Raw genomic sequence first — 21,275 nt, forward strand, 5'->3', positions numbered from 1 at the left:
GACCAATACCCTCCGAGTAATTACCGACAGAGGGGAGGTTTTTTTTTCATAAAGTTTCATATCTACATTTTTTTAGTATTCCATCATTAAATATTTAGGCTGAGCAGTTTAAATAACAATTAAAAGTTAGACAGATATTGGAAATTAAAATACGCGGGAAATAATTTAATTTTGACATCGATTATCCTGAGTATCTTCTCCAACAGGATACCCTGAAATTGGAGACGAAAGTCACGTTCCCCAATAAACAAGGAAAATCCATTATGGGTCAGAACTTGTAGAAAATACACTTATCAATTATTGGAAAAACAGGTAAAAGAAAATCTTTTATCATCCGAACACTTGGGCGTATTGCTTGTCGGCCTCAAACGCCCCACTTTTCAGCGTCAAGCAAGCGGAAGTAATGACGTCATGAATGAAAGGTAGTAGACAACTCTGAAATTTGTGTCCCAAAAGAAAATTACAAACTGCAAGAAATATTCCACAGAAAAGTGAATGGAAGTTAAAAAGTAAAATAAAAACAAGCAATTAAAGTGGTTCAAATTTGAGTTATTTCGTTTTCGTCATTTTATGAAGGTAAGATAAAAAATAGTTAATTAGAATATCTTGTAAAGCCATTGTTTGCCGTTGCGAGAATTTGTTTGGTATTAATTTTTTTCGATAAAACGAATATTTTTTTGAAATTTATTATTTATTATAATATCTCGCACGATACTTTTCATCAATGGCGATTTTAAATTTATAAAAATATTTCTAGAAATATTGATAACGTAGATGAGTCATTTATGACTCAACATTATAACCTGTATATACTAATAGCTTCATTACTCTACCAGGTATATCTTTGAACGTAACAAAATGTCAGATTTTGGTCCTATAACCCTCAAATGGGATCCAAAAAACTTGGAAATACGTACAATGTCTGTAGAGAAGACATTGGAACCTTTAGTACTTCAAGTGACAACTTTAGTCAATACTAAAGGACCAAGTAAGAAAAAGAAAGGAAAGTCTAAACGAGCTAGTGCGTTAGTTGGTACTGTTGAAAAAGCAACAGCCAATTTTATTGAAAAAGGTGAGCAAATAGCTTATGAAAATCCAGATATTACAGCAGAAATGCTCTGTGCTGTTGAAGAAGTCAAAAAAACTGGGGCTGCTATGAGTATTGCAGCAAGAGAATTCTCAGAAGATCCCTGTTCTTCCCTTAAACGTGGAAATATGGTCCGAGCAGCTAGAAATCTCTTATCAGCAGTAACTCGATTATTGATCTTAGCGGATATGGTTGATGTTCACCTCCTTCTAAAATCACTGCACGTCGTTGAAGACGATTTAAAGAAGCTTAAAAATGCATCATCTCAAGGCGAACTACTGGAGAATATTAAACAGTTTGGTAGAAATGCTTCAGAATTGATGAATCAAGCAGCTAAGCGTCAACAAGAATTAAAAGATCCTCAACTTCGCGATGACCTCGCTGCAGCTCGTGCTGTCTTGAAAAAACACTCAACAATGTTATTGACAGCGTCAAAGGTTTACGTTCGCCATCCAGAATTAGCAGCTGCTAAAGCTAATCGTGACTATGTTTTAAAGCAAGTGTGTGAAGCTGTAAATACAATTAACGATGTAGCACAGGGTAAAGTTCCTTCTGATAGTCAGCATCCTTACGATGGTCCTGGAGAATTGGCTGCTGCTTTAGATGACTTTGATGAACGCATGGTTATGTCTCCACTTGCTTATAATGAAGTCTGTACAAGACCAAGTTTAGAAGAACGTCTTGAAAGTATCATTAGTGGGGCTGCGCTTATGGCAGACTCCTCATGTACTCGAGATGAGCATCGTGAACGAATCGTCGCTGAATGCAATGCCGTTAGACAAGCTCTGCAAGATTTATTAAGTGAATATATGAATAATGTAAGTATTTTTATGGTCTCGTGATTCTATTTATATCATTCCTACTATTCTTTTTATAATTATTGTCTCTATTATTATACGTCTTAATAATTTACAAATTATTTATTTATTCATTTCTTCTTTCTTTCACTGGTGATGGCAGTTAAAGCTAGCCCGTAGTCGGAAGCGGGTAAATATTGTATCAATTTTAACTGTGTTGATTTTCTGCAATTAAAAAACCACCTAAAATTGAATTGCTAAAACAGCTTTTATTGAAGTCTTATTATTATTGAGTACTGCCACAGCTAAAGCACTTTTACATATATATTTAATTACTAAACACATTAATTGAAATACCATTGATATTAGTATCTGGATATAACATTAAAATTATACACTTTGATAATTCAACTACTACTCATCAAAAAGATTATGAGCTTTGTAATTAACACATTGTGCACTCGAATTTGTCGTCGATGAGTGAGCCACGATGACAAGACACTACATATACAATGTAGACAGTTGTGTATTAATATTGATGCTGTATTACAGGCCTACTTAGATAAAAAATTTATAATTGTTTTTTCTTTAATTTTTTAGAAAATCATTAACGAACATAAATATGATGTAAATTTTTAGTTTAAATATATTTCTCAAAATTATCTTCTATTTGAAGTAAACAAAAAGTAATGTAATATCTTTGTAGGCCAGCACAATTTTTGATATTTGAATAATAAAATTAATTACTAATACTAACTTGATTGATTCTACAGATGGGTGTCAAAGAGCAATCTGAAGGCTTAGAACGTGCAATTGATCACATGTGTAGGAAAACTCGAGATCTTCGTCGTCAGCTCCGCAAAGCAGTGGTAGATCATGTTTCAGACAGTTTCCTTGAAACCAACGTACCACTTTTAGTTCTCATTGAAGCTGCACGCAATGGAAGAGATAAAGAAGTCGAAGAGTACGCTTTAGTTTTTACAGAACATGCTAATAAACTTGTAGAAGTCGCTAATTTAGTCTGCAGTATGTCCCCGAATGAAGACGGAGTCAAAATGGTTCGATATGCTGCTGCACAGATTGAAAATCTTTGTCCACAAGTAATCAATGCTGCTAGAGTTCTTGCAGCACGACCAAGATCCAAGGTAGCTTTAGATAATATGGAAGTTTTCCGTCAAGCTTGGGAAAATCAAGTTCGTGTTCTAACTGAAGCTGTCGATGATATCACGACAATTGATGATTTTCTGGCTGTTTCTGAGAATCATATACTCGAAGATGTCAATAAATGTCTCCTTGCTCTTCAAAAAGGTGATGCAGATACTCTAGATAGGACTGCTGGAGCTATTCGTGGACGCTCTGCAAGGGTTTGTAATGTAGTACAAGCAGAAATGGATAATTATGAGCCGTGTATCTATACCAAGCGAGTTTTAGAAGCAGTTAAAGTACTTAGAGACCAAGTAATGCCCAAATTTGCTCAAAGAGTTGAAGTTGCTGTAGATGCATTGAGCAGTAACCCTGCTAAAGATGTTGATGAGAACGACTTTATTGATGCTTCAAGACTTGTTCACGATGGAGTACGAGAGATTAGACGGGCAGTTTTGATGAATCGTGCTGATGAAGATTTAGATCCTGAAGATGTTGAACTTGATGAACATTATACTCTGGAAACTCGAAGTAAATCAAGCGCACAAACCGGAGAACATGGAGTTGATGAGTATCCAGAGATTAGTGGCATTACGACAGCTCGAGAAGCTATGAGGAAAATGCCTGAAGAAGATAAACAGAAGATTCTTCAACAAGTTGAGTACTTTAGAAGTGAAAAATTGAAATTTGACAAAGAAGTAGCTAAATGGGACGATGCAGGAAACGATATCATTGTTCTTGCGAAACACATGTGTATGATTATGATGGAGATGACAGATTTTACCCGTGGGCGCGGGCCTTTAAAGACGACAATGGATGTCATCACTGCAGCTAAAAAAATTTCTGAAGCTGGAACAAAACTTGATAAATTAACAAGACAAATTGCTGATCAGTGTCCTGAAAGCTCTACGAAGAAAGATCTTCTTGCTTACTTGCAAAGAATCGCTCTTTATTGTCACCAAATGAATATCACTAGCAAAGTGAAGGCTGATGTACAGAATATCAGTGGAGAGCTTATTGTTTCGGGGTTAGATAGTGCAACATCACTTATTCAGGCCGCGAAGAATCTGATGAATGCAGTAGTTTTGACTGTTAAAGCTTCCTATGTAGCTTCTACTAAATATCCTAGGCAATCTACGGTGACTGTAAGTGTTATTAATATTTTAAAGATTTTAAACAATAAAGTTAGAGACATGATCAATTATAAAAGAGAAATATTCATATTAGTTGTAGCTTAAATGATAATTATGATAATGACGCAATATTTTTGAATTTAAATAAATAATGAACGATTAATTATTAACTTTTATTGTTCTTTTTCTCTAACTTTAAAGTTTAATAAATAAAAATATTCATAAATATAATTAAGTAACTTGTAAATTAATTTAAAAATTATCTAACGCTTAAAAATTGCTTTGCTTTCATACTTTTTCCGGAATATCAGCAAGTGAGTATGCTAGTCACTTTTCTATTAAAAGTTTTTTCATTAGAAGTTTTTAAACCATTGCATTTTTTTTTAAATTTATACTAATAATAATTATTTATTTAACAGTCTCCTATCGTTGTATGGAAAATGAAGGCACCGGAGAAGAAACCACTCGTGCGTCCAGAGCGACCGGAAGAAGTTCGAGCAAAAGTTAGGAAAGGTTCACAGAAAAAGGTTCAAAATCCAATTCACGCTTTGTCAGAATTCCAAAGTCCTACAGAAAGTGTATAAGAAAAGAAATTTAGTAAATAATAAACAAGTAAAGAATTAATTAAATTAATAGATTTTACAATTATACAAAATGATGCCGAGTTACTTATGATCTTTTAAAAGTTGGGAGCATTTATGCTTCAAGTGAAAATAATATATTTTCACTAGTTTCTCTCAATCTATCTTCAGCTATTCACTTTAATCTCCAATTCTTGTTCCTAGAACTCCCGTATGTTCGAGAAATTGACATAAACTGTTTATTATTAAATACTTTGATAAAGTTTTTATATTATTGAGGAATTCTTTTCCTCTTTAACCAAGGTTCATACACCTCGAATGGCACTTTATTAATGAATCAATTTTTTCTGACCATGAACCAAGTATTTATAGTACCTTATAAGTATTTTATTAGAACCGTGAATCATTGACTGATTAAACAATTGGCGTATCAAACTATTGCATTTTTTACTGGTCTCAGTATTTTTAAAAAGGTTTTAAAATTCAAGAAAAACAAATTTAAATGCACTGACATTCAAAGTGCAAGTGCAAGACAGTATTTCATAGAAAAATTTAAGTCAAATATTAATATAGAGTATGTGAAAGGACCTTTTTATGTACTCTAATAATAAGAAAAGAGTGTTTATAAAATTTTATAATAATGTATTTACATACAGGGAGAAAACAAATAACTAAAACTCATTGGAAATATTATGTTCGATAAAAGATAATATTAAAAATGTTTGCTCATTTCAATATTAGGACAACTCAACTACTTTAATATTAACATTATTAAATTCGGGTATTTTATTTAATATAATAACGTATAAAATCTTGTACAATAACAATGCCTTTCAGTTTTTTAAACTGATGCAATTGAAAAATGAGTAATCGATTATTTTTCAGTTATTTCAATCAATAAATTTTTTAATTTTAAAACTATTCATTTTTGACAATATACCGCAGATTGACTGATAAATTCTAAATGTTAGATTAAAAGAGAAAAAGATTCTTGCAGTGAATAAGGCGAATTATAACGGACCTAATTGATCGATACAATTTTCTACCAGTTTTATACAATTTTTCACTTGAAAAAATTTGCGTCCTACATATCATTGATTTTTTCGTGATAATTACAATCAGATTCTTTGAAATCTGAATTCCAATGAAATTCTTAAGATTTTCTAAATATTTTAAAATGTGAATAGATAATTAATACCATAATAATTTAATTTTAAATATAGCTATAATATTATGAATGTATTTTAGAAATCTATATAGATAGATATTATTGTGAAGATGATTTTTTTTTATTGAATAAGTGAAATTTATTTACTCGGCCAGATAGAATGAAAATTGAAATGCTAAATTTTATTATGCGTCACGGTGTAGTAATCAACATTTTTTATTCATACGTAATTAAGTAGAAAAAAATTAATCCATAATGATATAATTTATAATTATCATTAAGTATAAATTTAGAGCATCGCAAGTTATAAGTTTGTTGCCAAATATGAATGAGGTGATGCGTCTTGGATAAAGACGTAATTTCCATCTGCTATGCAATATACACTAAGCTATAACAAGTGTATTACTACGTTTATTGATGATAATTAATTGATTATATTATGATATTAATGAATAATGAGAATTATAATGAAAATTTCGATTTTCATAAAAAATTTTTTGCTACAAGATTTTTTCAGATACTATCATTGTATTGATTAACGTTTTGTCAGCAGGTAAAAACCATAATAACTAATTGATAATATATTTTTAATTAATTTTCGTTATACTACATAAAGTTAAGTGTAAACTATGTATTCACGTAAAGTCAATAAATAAAGTTTTACATACTAAGTAAATTTTGTTAAATAATTATTTTTTATATCGGTTTATGTTATAATATGAGTTATAAATAATTTCAATAGACATTTTTATTCTAACAATTTATTAAAATTAAATTTTATTCATCTACATAGTTTTTGTCACATGAAAACTACGTAATAATTTTTACATTCTTATTTAAATATTTCTAACAAATTGTTAGTTTTCCTTATTTTTTTATGATAGTCAACCGTTCGTATTATCACACTTTTGTTTCATTTCCTTGTATCATATAAATCTATTTAAAGTAAAATTCATTTAAGTGTAAATAAAATAGGCTTTACGTGATGCATTATACTGCATTACGTATACTTATTCAGAGAAATGTTAATTTCTCCATAGAGTGTAAATTTAATTATACTTATTTTTATTTCCTGATTTTCCATCAACATAAATGCAATACTAATGATTAAATTTTAAAAGAGTATTATTACCATATTTCCCATGTCATAATGAATACTTTTGATTTTGAACTAGTCAGAAGTTTTGTTAATAAATACATTATTTGTTTTAAATATATTGGAAAGGTTTTTGTATCATGAAAAATTAAGGTATTAGATTATTTCAAATATTATTTCAAATTCAAAAAGCTTTCATGTGACAATAAATTAAGATATCTTTATAGTTAAATTAAAAAATAATGTACTTAATAAAAACCATCAATATTCAATAGTATTCATGGCATATAAAAGTTTTATTGGATAAAGATTTCATGAAGAATCATGCAAAAAAGCATTCATATATTTGTCATCATTGATTTGGGATACAAGATCCATTTCCCATTGCTGTAAATAATTGCATTGAGGAGTAATTGAGTATATGAAAGAGTAGATAGAGTAGGTACAAAAAATTCAGATAAATCCTCGTTTTTACTAGGTCTTTAAATAAAATTACAAACACTACAAGTTACTACCAAAAAGATTGATATAAAATTATAGTCACAAATGCTTTTCAAAAAATCCTATCTGAGTTTAACGTGATACACAATTTTTAAAATAAATGTTTAGTAAAAGATTTTATGTACACATTACGTACACTACTTGGTTCAAATATCATTGTCAGGTCTTGTACAATTGATTACAATTATATAAATTAGATATGTAATGTATACTCGTGCAAAAGCAAGAAAGAAAAGTCATTAAAAAAGAAGTAGGGCAATTGTATATAATGTATCATGATTTCGAAAAAAGATATTAGAATAGAAGAGTGTTAAATTTCCATTGATTATCAATAATTTTACGAGTTCATTATCATAATATATATATACGTATATATTTTTTTTTTACCTCGACATTGATGTTCGCTTAATCTTAAGTAGAACATTGATACAATGATAATAGCAGTAAAAGATTATGATTTCGTAAAAAGATTACTAACTAATGTATTTAAAAATAAGCTATTTTTAGAATACATTAGTTTAACATTATAATTTAAGAAATCAATCATTACAAAAACAAAAACTTTATACAATTAATAGAGAAAGAAAATTCATACATGCTACGTTTTTAGATACTAAAAAATCTATAAATTTTTATATTTACTTGTTTTTGCTTGTTTACTTCTTCCTTTCATTCATGATTTCATTTTGTACAATTAGAATAAACGGTATGATACAAATTAAAAATGGAAGACCAAAGTTTATACAAATATAGTGAGATACAAAAAATAAAATCTCATTTAAATAACAACAAATTAAAATACTCGTAATTTGAATTCATGATTTTTCTTTAATGAAAATAAATAAATATTTTTAATTTTTCTTTCAATATGAAAAAAATTACTGGAAATATTTTAAACATCACAGTTTGTGTATATTATACAAAATTAAGATCTTTTGAATTCTGGAAAAATCTATAAATATTACAATTCTCCGAGTTTTTTTTAGCTACTCGGCATCTCGTTTTGTCGCTTTTATGCCCTTGAATTGAGGTTGAAAGTAAACAGACAAAAATTTTAATAAGATGTGCATTATCGGATACATTATTTGTTCTTAATTTAATATTTTTAGCGTTAAGTACATTATTTAAAATTCTATTGATTATTTTGAGAGTTAATAATTTTTTTTTGGTTTTTGCAAAAGCTTTAAAATTTTTTTGTCTTTTTGTTTCTTCACATAACGAGTTAATTAATACAGAAGCAAATGATCTATATACTGCGAACCTCTACGTAATAAGGCGATTGTGCAATGCCTAGTAAATAAATTCAGAATTAATCCAATGCGTTTATCGTCGTCATTAAAGGGCTGATGACATATTAACACTCACTTCACGATTTTCGCGTGTATTAGCAACATTTAACGAGGATTTACTTTTTTATCATTTTTTTTTTCTAATATTTGTAGTGTTTTTTTCATTCAGAAATTCATTGATGCTTATAGAGGTAATATGCCCACTGTATTCTAGGCTCTTATTAGTTTATTCTTTACACGCTGTTTTTGAGTGTTCTTATACCTCCCTATGACGATTCAGATGTGATTTCCGGCGGCGTATTCACTGCTGCTACGGTTTTAAATGATGGAATAAACTCAGCAGCGTTTGGATTTAATGTACTCTATAAAGGATTAAGATCATACTTAATACTTGTGAATAATAACAACAATTATAAGTTTGTTTATTATAAAATTACTCTGGCTATTATTATCATTAATATTATTATTTTTTTTCAATATAGCGATTAATACCATGATTGAATGAAATAATTCGAATTAAACTTTTACCGTTTTCACAAGGTCACCACGAACTCGAAGACTGTTGAGTTGTTGACACAACTCATTTCCACTGATGGCTTCCGAACCGGCATTACACCAACCTGCTGCTTGATTTCTCTGATGCTGTCTTTCTTCTTCAAGCATTGCCTCTAAACATTCTTCCATTAATTCCTCTTCTTCTAGTTGCTCCATGACCTATTAAAAAAAAAGGTTTGACTCATACAATAAAACTAAGATGATTTATAATTTATATAACTCATTATTTCATAATCAATTAAGTTTAATGATTCAACTTTATTTTACTCTAAAAATGTTTGATACCGTAATTTAGTGAAAATAATTTATTTTAATTATGGAATAATTAAAATTTTATTATTAATTGATAAATATTTAATGCATTTTTTTATCGTCTAGAAAAAATCATTTTGAATCTTAACACACATTGGTCATGAAATCTAGATTTATTGTGATAAAATAAATAGTCATAATAATTTAAGAAGATTACTGTAGATCAACTTATTGATAAATGCAAAATAATTAAAAATGAAGTAAATTTGTATTATTTTCAAGATAAAAATCTACTATTTTAAAAATGATCTTTTAATCATATATGTATTTCTAACTAAAAAAAAACTAGGTCGAGGGCTACGAGTAAACTTTGGCGTGTTAGATAAAGATGCACGAAAAGGTGTGCCTGCCTAGTGGAATAAAGAAGCTAATAATCTACGAGAAAGTTTTATAAAACTGACATTTATATGGAGATGTTTTTTTAACCTGTTTGTCAAACTCTTCTTCGTTCTCCATCCACATATACTCTGCAAAATCTCCATTTTCTCCAGCAGGGGTGTCGACCTCAGGCTCAACATTATCCAAATACGATATGACCCCACTCTCATGACCGTAATATCCGTTACCGGAACCACTGTTTGGAATCTTCATCTTCATGCCAGTTACACTTTTGATACTAAACAAAATATTTCATGTTTGTTTACTTCAAGTAAGTGTATATTGAAGTGAAACATTAGATAGAAGTTAGATGGAATGGAGTAGTTGTGAAAGGATTCATGTCTTTTTATGTTTGCCTAGAAAAAAATGTTATTTAGAGACCGCAATTTTGATGTCATTGTACGAGTCACCTTGAGGTGACAAAAAATAAATAATCATTGAGCATTCAATGCCCTCTAAAGCATATATATGAGGCCATGATTGAGTTTTGTCTTATTACTTATCTCTCACTTTCTTTCTCACTTGATTCTTCTCTTACCTTGAATTTAGACCTCGAAATTTTGGAGCAGACGACGAATTTAGAATATTAACAAAGGATTTCACTTACAAATACTTATAAAAATGGAAAAATAACTTTATGTTGACATATTCAGCTCAAAAACAACTTTTATCAGAACAGTTTGTTACATTTTTTCATTTTTTTAACTCTTCGTTTTTGTTTTTTTTTTTTTTGGCAACGTCCTAACTCACTCCCACATACAAATACGCGACGCGTCTTCTTTTGTAGAAGCAAATAAAATATGTAGGTAGTATAATGAAAATGATATATTTTACAAAAGTCATATACATACCTTATAAAGAGTATGATAAATTTATGTTGTATACGATGTTAATATCGCTGAATGTATAAAATTGATTGTTATAAAACCGTAATGAGGTATCAGAGAAATATCAAGCTTCGTAGCCACTACTACTGTATATGTGAATGATTCCTTGCTTTGAATCAGTATTACCAACATTACAAAATTTATGAGTTTTATAAAAATAAAAATTAGTTTGATTCAGAAGTGTATTACTTGACGTGGGAAAATTTAAATTTTTTGATCACAGTTAAAATATTTTACTTTTTATCCATCCATTTTATTACTTGTGGAAGTTTACTCAAGTGTTTAATTGTAAATTAAAACTACAAAATTTTTGTTTCATTCTCTATTGTTTCTTTAAATAATACAGAGCTGATTTTTCTAATCATCTAACCTAATTGTTTAAATAGGGTTTTTTTCGCTGTTATAAGAAAAAACAGTCATTGTACACTGAAAAATATAAAAGATTCTTATGTTAAAAAATAAATATTGAAGGTGAAACAAGTTTTTGAGAGCTCCATCACTCCAAAAACACATAAAATAGATTTTTTTTTCTCTTTTTGGAAGAAAAATAAACCGGTTTGAAGGGTTGATCATTTCCTGTTTGCAATGTTGGCAATACGTCATTTCCGTAAAATAATAAACAAAACAGAGACATGAGTTTGACTCACGTAGTTGTATTTACGTCTAGTGAGTGTGCTTTCATTGGCTGAGTTTCATCTGACGCGAGAGTCTGTTGACGTTTGGTCAAAACAAAGTACTGTCGCGCGGGTCGGTAACTCAGTAACATTTTATCGCAACAATTCGTGGTAAATGCATCGTCCTTCTATTCTTCATTTTATGTCTGTTTTTTTCTGTCTCACATGAGACTATCGTTCTATTTTCTAGATTTTTTTCTAGTGTACTTTCAGTAAAGTTGTGATAAAATAACTCCATAAAATCCATAACCTTTTGGAGTGAAAGTGAGGAGGGAAGAAATGTCTTCTGCATCCAAATATACATCGGACGAGAGTCTTGGTGGTGAGTTTATATGGTGTTTATACTAATTAATTTTTTTTTCATCCATACGTGTTGAAATGACTTAACAGCTGTCAGATTAACCGCCATTTCGCGTGGCTTTGTAATCGTCTATGATATGTAAACAAACACAAACCGCTTTTGCGCCGCAATTGACATTTTTATATGTGATTGCAATTAAATCTAACGTCGTATTAAAGTAATGTTTAGAAAATTCATTTATTTTAATCTTTGTAAATAAATTCTCTATTGAAAAAAATTATGTATTTTCATGTTACATTAGTACTATTACTTTAAATTGTGTATTTACTTAATACGTCAAGTAACGATGATCTTTTTCTATGCTCTTATGAGTCATCTCATTGAAAATAAAAAATTCCTGAATACATTAAAGACATGATAAAAGTGAACTCTTTCTAGAAAAATGATAATTGATAAATTTTTTTTAATTCTAATGCTTGAAGTCAATGAAAACATTCATTTTCTCACTTTCTTAATAAATAAAAGATAAAAAAGTTTTATTTGTGTAATTAATTAATAGAATGTGAATGATTTAATCTAATGCTCTAATTATTTATTTGAAAATAAATAAGTAAATCTATATCAAGTCATGATACTTATTATCCAATAATGAATTAATAAATAAACGATAAATTACAAATCACGTAATCATAATTTATCTTATCATGAAATCCCGGAAGAAGAGCTTTTTTCTTTTTTATATCAGGACTAGAAAATAAATCTAAAACTGTCGAGTTTTAAAAGGAAAGACTTCAATCATTTTTTCAGTAACTTTACGAACAAAGGAATATAAGAAAAATAAAAGAATTTATAAATAAGTACATTTATAAAATTGTTATTTTTATATATGCATTATTTGTTTAAAGTCATTCGTTTATTTATAAAAATCATAAGAATGTCGAAGACATCAAGGGAAAATGCTAAAAAGTATTTTGGATTTGTTATTTCAATTCTAAACAACAGAAATTCCTGATACAATCACAAATAAAAATAAAACCACTTCGAGGATATTAAATATATAAAGAATAGAGATGTACGGAAGTTGAAATAAGTAAGCTGTAAGCATACGATAGTATACGTGATCAACGTCAGGAGACCTAGTCTATCTCTGCTTCCGTGTAAATTGTCACGTACACGTATAAAATATAATAAAACTTATAAATGAATCTTTTAATCAGAGCATTCTCTCCTATAAGTAAATTAAATCCTCTCAGCTATTTTTTGCCTTCATTTTTTTTTATATTAATCTGTTTGTAATGACTGTAAAGCGGTTTTTTTCCTTTATCTTTGACAGTTCTTTGTTCTTATCTTCTCTTGTCTATATGCTCTTCTCTTCTTCAATTATATTTTCATCAATTCTTTTATATTTATCCTTATCGTCAAACCCTCATCTCAAACTATAGATTCAAGGTCTTTGTGGCTGTGTTTGCTTTAATTCGTTAAACGGATAATCAATATATAAACATGGTAAAGTCATTTTTTTGTCTGTAAATAACATCTGTTTTCCAGTTAGATGATTTTCGTGCTATTTATTACATACTTTATGGATTTATTTTAATTATAATGGTTTTTTTACTGCTCTTCATAATTTATTTTATTACGAGCTCAGATAATTTCATTGCACCCATTTTCTGCTGATTATTAATAGAAATTGAAGTATTGTTTTATTTCTTTTTTAATTGTATTTTTTTCTCAATATTGATTTACATTGTTATTAATTTAAAAATATTTTACATGTTTCATTTTATAAAAAATAAAAATTACGTCAGTTCAAATAACTATTTTATTGTTTCAACAGTAGCATAAAAGGTAGTTGGTTTATATTGTTAAGTAATCATTACTTCACTCATTATTAAATAAAAAGAGAATGACTAAACATTTAAACCTTCATCTGTCTCTCTCGTGAAATAACGTCTTTCATGTTAGGTCAGTCAACTTACCAGTTCACCGTATTTTTTATTAGTTTGATCATTTAGTCCTTACAAGGATTTTTATGGACAATTTACTCATGTAATAATAAACAAGAAAATTTTTCACCTTTAATAAATGTTATATTTTTAAATCTAATTATTATTAAAAGATATCATTGCTGGACGATTGATGTTGACATCTAATTTTTGATTGGAGTAATTTATTCAAGGATTTGTTTTTCAGAGCAAATGAGAACATATGAGATGATGAAATTATTTTTGTAAAAATAAATTAACAAATTTCTTGAGTAATCACTGCATCGAAATGCATAAAAAAATAATTGATGGTCATAATAATTTTTAAAAATAATTTCTCTTATTATTATTACTTTGAATTTTAATTTTTTTAGTCAATTAATTTTTTGGAGTAAACTTGACTGTCGAAAGATCATATAAAAATATCTTTATAAATTAATCTTATTGTCATCAATAATCATCCAATTATTATATCGTTTAATTAAGCCAATAAAGGTTTGTTTAAAATAGATTAATATCTAGATTAATAAGTTTTCATTAAAAATCTTATTATTATCTAAGTACTATTTTAATTGAACATAAATAGAACAGAAACTTGGAAATTGATTCAATATTTTTACAGAATCGTGGGTGGAATTAAATCCTGCTCCTATCGCTGATAGAGTTACGCCTTTGCCATTTGGAAGTGGAGGAGAGGAATACTTACGTCTATTGAGAGAAGCCCAGAGGGATTCTACTCATTCGTCAGCAAGACATTCTCTGGCCTCTTCGCGGAGAGATACTCCTGGGGACAGGTAAAGTTCAAGATGACAAGGGAATGCTTTAATTAATGATTCATACGTTTTAACGTACAAGGCAATTGAGAGATAGAAAATAGTCTGTTTATTCTTTCACGTTGACTTTTTCAAGTCTTTATTCTTACTTTTTACTTTTATTTACTCTTTTTTTTTATTGTTCACATGTTAAAGAGTTACTGTTGTTACATTTATTTTATATATGCCAACAATTGTTGATTATTTCATTCTATTGTGTTATAAATGCTGTAGTAATTGTGGTTTAAATATTTATCGTTTACTTAATTACTTTTATTGGGATAAATATAAAAAAAATTGCCATTAGAAACAGATAATCATGTTCCATTTAATTAGGTTTATCTATCGTCCGATAGTAAATTCTATTTAATGATTAAGTAACTTTAACGTAATTTGCTAAATTTTTATCTCTTATTTATTTAAACACTTCATTTGAAAAATATTTTTTTTTGTTAATTGAATTTTTTAAATTACTGAAGCGTAAACAGACCAATAGACAATGTATTAGAATTGAAGAAAATTAGCACTTCCCACTCAAACATTTTTTCCCACTTTCTAGCCTCAAAAGGGGTCATTTATATCCAATGTAATATTTATTAGCTACATGCATCCAGGAAAATTTTATCTGGATGCATATATCATTCTTACATTTTTTTTTTATAATTCAATAAAAAAGAATTTATTAGTTTCAACATTCTTTTAGTTTAATATATGTTAAACAATGCAATGCATGAGTATTTTCAATAGAGAATCCATAAATTATGATTAAATGAACGAACTTTCAAAAATGAATGAGTTACACTATGAAGAAATAAATGTTTATTTTATTTCTAAACAAATGTTCGAGTTTTAAATCTCCATTTAAATTCTAATCGTTAAAAATACCAGTACGAATGACCACCTTTTGAGGAGGGAGTGTTGAAAATTATAATATAGCCAATTATACTGGTCAATAAAAGTACAGCTTTTTTTCTAGGGCTTTAACTATTTCATGTAAATTTATGTTCATGTATATGCACGCAACTTATGTGCTTACACATTCTCTGGGCGCAATAAAATTTTTTTTATCACGTAAGGAGTTAAAACCAGAAGGCAAAAATTTTAAGTTTCATGTATGAATAGTATTTTAATAATTCTTGTGGTAACTTTATATGCTTCTTGTTTAACATCATTCATGATACCTTTAATTCCATCGTCTCGAGTTATTTTAGACTGTTCATTTTCCTTAAATAAATATTTTTTTTACATGCTTAGAATAATTTTGAATTTCTCAAAGTAACAATGACAATTCAAATCCATTATTTTATTGACCAGTATGATAACGCATTTTTTTAGTTCAAATATTGCTTTTTGTTAATCCTATGAGCTCCATAACAAATCATACTAATATATACATATTTTTTTGTTTTTTTTTCAGCCCAAAGAGTCCACCGAACAGCCCAAATACTGAATTATCGAATGAAGACGATCTCAAAGGAGTTTATATAAATTACAGTTGTGCCAAGGTTAGTTAGAGGTATTATTAATGGAGTTGAAAACCCAAATGACTTAACAGAATTTTCGAAAAGAAACTACAATTCAGCTATTATATGATTTGAAATTGTTAGTTAACTTGAAAGATTAGAGAGAGATAAAATGAACAAGAAATATGTTCAACTTTCACTGCTAAAAACCTTCGTTGTTCCTTTTAAAGTGAAGGTTCCATACACGCACAGCTCTACATTGATTTACTTCAAGATTGCAGTACACTGAAACTCTTTTACTTATAAATACGTTAGTGAATAATTTTTTTTATTACCATATTGAGTGCTATTTTTTGTTGATAACATGGACTATTTTTTTGCCACGTGTTACATTATAACGCACTCTCTACGAAGCTTTTAACTCATTTGATAATCGCGCTTCTACACACGCGTTTGGCCTTGAATGACACGCGACTGCTTCATTGGCGTGTATAGTAGTGGTTTGTTGTCGGAAATCGATGAGCGAGCAACTATTATAGTTCTATAAAAACATACAAGTTAACGAAATACTATTAAAAATTATTCTTATTTATTTATTTATCAACTTTCATAGCATATGTACAAATATTCGCATTAAATACATAGCATTTAGCACGTTTTGCTATGTATATATCATTAAATGTTGGAATATACTTCTGGCCAAATTTATCTGACCGACTTAAATGCTTGAAGGAAGTGAATGACCTAAGCTAAATTCTTTGCACAGCTTTAAATATTTATTTACATACAGTTTTTTATCAACAAAATAAGCTAATATAATATTGAATAGAGATTTTGTTTTCTAGCATAAATTTATTTTAAAAAATTGATTAATTTTTTTTCTCTGTGGGTAATAAAAAAACAAGTTTATGGCTGTCTGATAAAAAAAGCAGTTGATTTAAGTTCAAAATACTTTATAAACATGATTGAATGACGCATTCACGTGAGTAGGATACTTTTTGTTTCAATAATGAACAGTTGCAAAAAAGAAATAAAGAAAATCATACGTCATTGATGTTAGTATAAAAAAGAATAATAATTATATTCTGTAAAAGAATAAATATTTATCATCAGAATTCATGATTATTAGCAACAATAAAATTTGAAAATAAAATTATATTTATATTTATGAACATTAAAAATAATTTGCATTCAGGAAAGAAAACAACTAACAAAGTTTTTACCTTCAAAACGTCAAGTTGTTTTGAGTTCTTATACTTGAAATCCAAGTATTACTTTTGAATCTGGAGTATATACGATTTATCAATCAGTGTGTAGGAAGTTATTTTCTCTTCTTCTCCTACGCTAAGTACATGCCAAGTCTGTTGGAATCAAGAGATGGTGTGAGCACGATCAGTCGCAGGATTGGAGGAGTATATTTCACTCAAACACAGACGTAAACGCTGTGCATGGACGACCTCCCTTGACTCCTTGCTTACGTTTATGTAAATTACACAACTACAGATGGAAAGCATGTTTTGGTTGTGCGTTGGATGAATAGAGTTACTCGTTGATCTGTTCACGTAACTCTCACGATCTAAATTGTCTTCTTAAGGCCTCACTACAGAAATCTCAAGGGAATCCGTTTATAGAATTATCAAGAATTTATCCTCTTGTTGGAGGACCGGTTCTCTACCAACATTAGAGGGAAAGAATTTTTTAAGACAAACTTTCAATTCTTATAACATATCTTCGTGGATTAAAAATTATAAATGTGTAGAGAAAAATCTTCTATAACTGTCAGATGTAGACTTATAAAGACATTGTGGAAGTACAGTTTTTAATTACCGATACTTGAGAAGCGTCTCTAAATGTAGGTCAGAAATATGATATGAGTATGAGTAGATGGTATGATTTGTATTGTTTTCTTACCTTCTTTGTTACACTTTGGTTTTTATTAGATCGAGAATGTATATACACGTGTTTATAAAGCAACTGGTGTAGGGTGATGCTGGAATAAAAATACTCTTGATTGACATGATACAGTAATAATTTAAATGATGTTTGATGATACTGTAGAATAATGTCGTCAATCGACCAGAATTAATCGATTTCCGGACATTGTGTAGAGAACAAGGCCAAGAATTATAGTATATGTATTAGGTAAAAACAACTGTTACTCCATTTTTCTGTTGAACATCAAATTTACATTTAATTAATTCAATTGATTAACATTATTCTAATGAATATTCTCGGTGTTTGAAATTATTTACCAACACTAGAATAAATACTAAAAGTTCTATTAATTATAGTATTGTGGAAAAATTTATTGTTTTTTAAAATATTCATAACAATGGAATCTGTTGATGGATTGTTTTGTTGACTGCATTGAAAGAAGACCTTGTTGATATATAGTATTTGAAAATTGACATGAAGTTGCATCTTCTTGCATTTATTTACAGTTGAATTTTTAGATGTTATTTAGATGCCAACAAGATAATTCCCACGCAATAGAAGGAGATTTGCCACGAGTCATATTAATTGCGCTTTTGCAAACACTCAAAATAGATACATAGTAAGTTTGGAGTAGTGACTAAAAGGAGATTTTGTGAGCTTGTACATTCAACTTGACGTTTCTTTTTGCGCCGTATTAATTCTGTACTTGTGAGGTCACTTGCCGAGTTCTTTGTATCAGTTAGCTGATATCGATATAGTATATCTACTAGTTGACTCATGTATATACTACTATACTACATTGTCCATAAGTTTAGAAAAAATTCTGAGTAATTTTAAGATTCTGAAGATTATTCACAATGATTATAAAAGCTTCTTTTTAGGTCAAAACCTCATTGAATATATGTTCTTGGCATTATTTTTTTTTTTTACATTCTTTCTGACGTATTTGGAATACTATCATATTCTAAATTGCAAAATGAACTATCACATTTTTTACTATCATCTAATTCCTTTATCTGTCATTTCTGATAACGATTGATTTTAAAAATGAAATATTTCCTAGAATTTTTAGTTTTTTATATTTTCCATTTATTTAATGTTATAGAAGAGTACTTGAATTAATATCATATTTCTCTTCTAAACAGGATGCTGGCGAGCTGCTGGAAAAGGGAACAGATTGGACGTATGATGAGTGGTGTTCACGCCCAGACCAAGTGCCACCAAAGTATGAATTTATTTCAATGATATAAAGAATGTCGAGCAATTTTTAGAAACTTATTTTCCTTCAGGGACTGGAAATTCAAACATCCACTTGGAGTAATGAAGAAAAAAACTTACAGCATCCGAACTACTAAGGTTGGCAAAAATGGGCTTTTTTCCAAGGAGGTTCTTTACTCATTATTTCTCTCTAATTTACTTTCTTTGCTCATTGGCACAGGTGTCGGGTGAGTAAATTTGTAATTTTACTTGGTTAAATTTATAAAACATTTCTTAGTTGCATAATAATTATAAATATCTGATTAATATACATATTTTTTTTTTTTTCATGAAAATAGAGTTTGGCTAACCAGGCGAGGGCTTATAATGTCACGCATGGCAATTGAATGAATTACTAGTCCACGAATTAGTGGTGATGATAAAGAATAAGTCATGGTAATTAATTAAGAAGATTACATTTAATGATTATAAATGGAATGAAAAGAAGATGAGATAGAAGAAAGACTGATGGCTGAAATATAAGATTGTAAAACAGAGCCTAAATAACTTTGCGCACTTGCAACAAACTATTTCAAGACAAAAATATACACCCATCTTTATATATAAAACTATTACAATATCAAAAAAGCATTACAAAACTATATTGAGATAATAATGGGTTTTTGCGTGTAACAGAAGTGTGTATATTACGCTGTCGCTCACAAAATTGATTTAGTAATATAGATATTGCTTAAATGACAGTATATATATTTCGTAAACAAAATTTTGACATTGTACTTGTTAGGATTTAATTTGATAAATGTAGGCTACTAGTGAGAAACAGCACAGAAAAAGAGAGAGAGAGAGATAAAGATTGGAAATTGATAGAGGAATATGTCCATTTTATACTGTTTCTAAAATGTTTTTATCTTTCATAGCATATAATAATATAGCATTATTAGTATTTATCTATCCTTTTCTTTATTATAGAGAAAATATTGTAGATTATTAATCATAAAAGATTTATGGAATGATTTTTTTCTTAACAAAGGAGGAATTTTTTTTCAATTGTTTCTTTCTAAGAGAAATAATTGAAAGAGCTAAGATACAATTGATTTATGATAAACCCAAATTATTTATTGATTATCAATATTAATGGGTTTATGGATATCAGAAAATGAAAATAACTTTTTTCCTATTTTGTTAGAAATTTTTAAATCATCAACTTATCGAATACCATCTGTAGAGAAATTATATAGCGAAATTTTGTTGAATGACAATTTATGTGCAAACATTGTTCAAGAGTATCATGATCTTTATTGTAAATTTTGAGTCTCTCTGATGATTTCTATGATAAAATTTCGATTTTAAAGTTATTAAATTACTCCATTCAACATCAAAAATAATAGATTAGTTAAATTCGTTACATAATATGATTCTTATCTGTGATCTTTGATATTTATTAGAATTTCATCATTTACAAACACTGATAATTATCATGATCATCTCGAATAATAAATTGAGCAAAATATGTCAATACAATTAAGTTAATTACAAAAACTTCTCTCATGTATAAAAAGGGGATAAAGAAATTGATCTATTATAACGCGGCTTTGTACTCAAACAATTGGTATAATAGCTATCTACAAATGTTTCCATGTAACGATAATTGATGATATATTTCCCAGTGATCAGGTTTTTATAATTAAAAGTGTAATATTGTATTCTCATTATGATTGCAAATAATTTGACTTGACTACAGTTAGATGATAAAGGATTTGCATTCCTAATTCTTATTAATTAATTTTTATCACAATCTGATATGAATTGACTATATAATTATTATCTAAATTATTATTTTAGGATTAAAAATATTGAATCATCAACATTCTAAATGTTGCGTTTTTTTCTGTTTTTATTATTATTATTATTATTACTACAAAAAATATCTCTAGTTTAAGATTTGTTTGTAATATTCACA

General features: G+C 28.4%; 3 protein-coding genes across 4 annotated transcripts; 2 read left to right on the top strand and 1 right to left on the bottom strand.

Moving 5' to 3' along the window:
• The first annotated feature begins 396 nt into the window (after positions 1-396).
• alpha-Cat (catenin alpha) lies at positions 397-4,789 on the top strand. Of its 2 annotated transcripts, XM_035081153.1 has the most exons (5): positions 397-576; positions 837-1,905; positions 2,658-4,172; positions 4,472-4,474; positions 4,580-4,789. In XM_035081153.1, exons 2-5 carry the CDS (start codon positions 859-861, stop codon positions 4,742-4,744), a joined length of 2,730 nt encoding a protein of 909 aa, XP_034937044.1. In that variant the 5' UTR covers positions 397-576; positions 837-858; the 3' UTR covers positions 4,745-4,789. The 2 variants fall into 2 exon arrangements, with proteins under 2 accessions (XP_034937044.1, XP_034937045.1); XM_035081154.1 differs by lacking the exon at positions 4,472-4,474.
• Positions 4,790-8,664: 3,875 nt separating this feature from the next.
• On the bottom strand, positions 8,665-11,047 carry Paip2 (polyA-binding protein interacting protein 2). The gene is made up of 4 exons (XM_035081167.1): positions 10,892-11,047; positions 10,089-10,278; positions 9,324-9,509; positions 8,665-9,157 (listed from the first exon to the last, which is right to left on the bottom strand). The coding sequence occupies exons 2-4, from the start codon at positions 10,257-10,259 to the stop codon at positions 9,062-9,064; spliced, it is 453 nt and encodes a 150-aa protein (XP_034937058.1). The 5' UTR covers positions 10,260-10,278; positions 10,892-11,047; the 3' UTR covers positions 8,665-9,061.
• A 557-nt stretch (positions 11,048-11,604) lies between these two features.
• BNIP3 (BCL2 interacting protein 3) lies at positions 11,605-20,150 on the top strand. Its single transcript, XM_035081183.1, has 6 exons — positions 11,605-11,923; positions 14,510-14,681; positions 16,117-16,204; positions 19,243-19,322; positions 19,387-19,542; positions 19,654-20,150. The coding sequence occupies exons 1-6, from the start codon at positions 11,881-11,883 to the stop codon at positions 19,703-19,705; spliced, it is 591 nt and encodes a 196-aa protein (XP_034937074.1). The 5' UTR covers positions 11,605-11,880; the 3' UTR covers positions 19,706-20,150.
• Positions 20,151-21,275: the final 1,125 nt, after the last annotated feature.

The sequence above is a fragment of the Chelonus insularis genome, unplaced genomic scaffold (assembly GCF_013357705.1).
Source record: "Chelonus insularis isolate UGA/USDA-ARS -01 unplaced genomic scaffold, ASM1335770v1 contig_321_pilon, whole genome shotgun sequence".
Lineage (NCBI taxonomy): Eukaryota > Metazoa > Arthropoda > Insecta > Hymenoptera > Braconidae > Chelonus > Chelonus insularis.

Bases quoted from the DNA above. Each gene is read 5' to 3' on its own strand.
- BNIP3 (XM_035081183.1), top strand. From the start codon at position 11,881: ATGTCTTCTGCATCCAAATATACATCGGACGAGAGTCTTGGTG. The intron at 16,205-19,242 runs GTTAGTTAGAGG...TCTTCTAAACAG, and splicing joins TAAATTACAGTTGTGCCAAG to GATGCTGGCGAGCTGCTGGA. The intron at 19,543-19,653 runs GTGAGTAAATTT...TCATGAAAATAG, and splicing joins CTCATTGGCACAGGTGTCGG to AGTTTGGCTAACCAGGCGAG.
- Paip2 (XM_035081167.1), bottom strand. From the start codon at position 10,259: ATGAAGATGAAGATTCCAAACAGTGGTTCCGGTAACGGATATTACGGT. The intron at 9,510-10,088 runs GTTAAAAAAACA...TTTTTTTAATAG, and splicing joins AAGAAGAGTTTGACAAACAG to GTCATGGAGCAACTAGAAGA. The intron at 9,158-9,323 runs GTAAAAGTTTAA...AATCCTTTATAG, and splicing joins GTGGTGACCTTGTGAAAACG to AGTACATTAAATCCAAACGC.
- alpha-Cat (XM_035081153.1), top strand. From the start codon at position 859: ATGTCAGATTTTGGTCCTATAACCCTCAAATGGGATCCAAAAAACTTG. The intron at 1,906-2,657 runs GTAAGTATTTTT...TTGATTCTACAG, and splicing joins TAAGTGAATATATGAATAAT to ATGGGTGTCAAAGAGCAATC.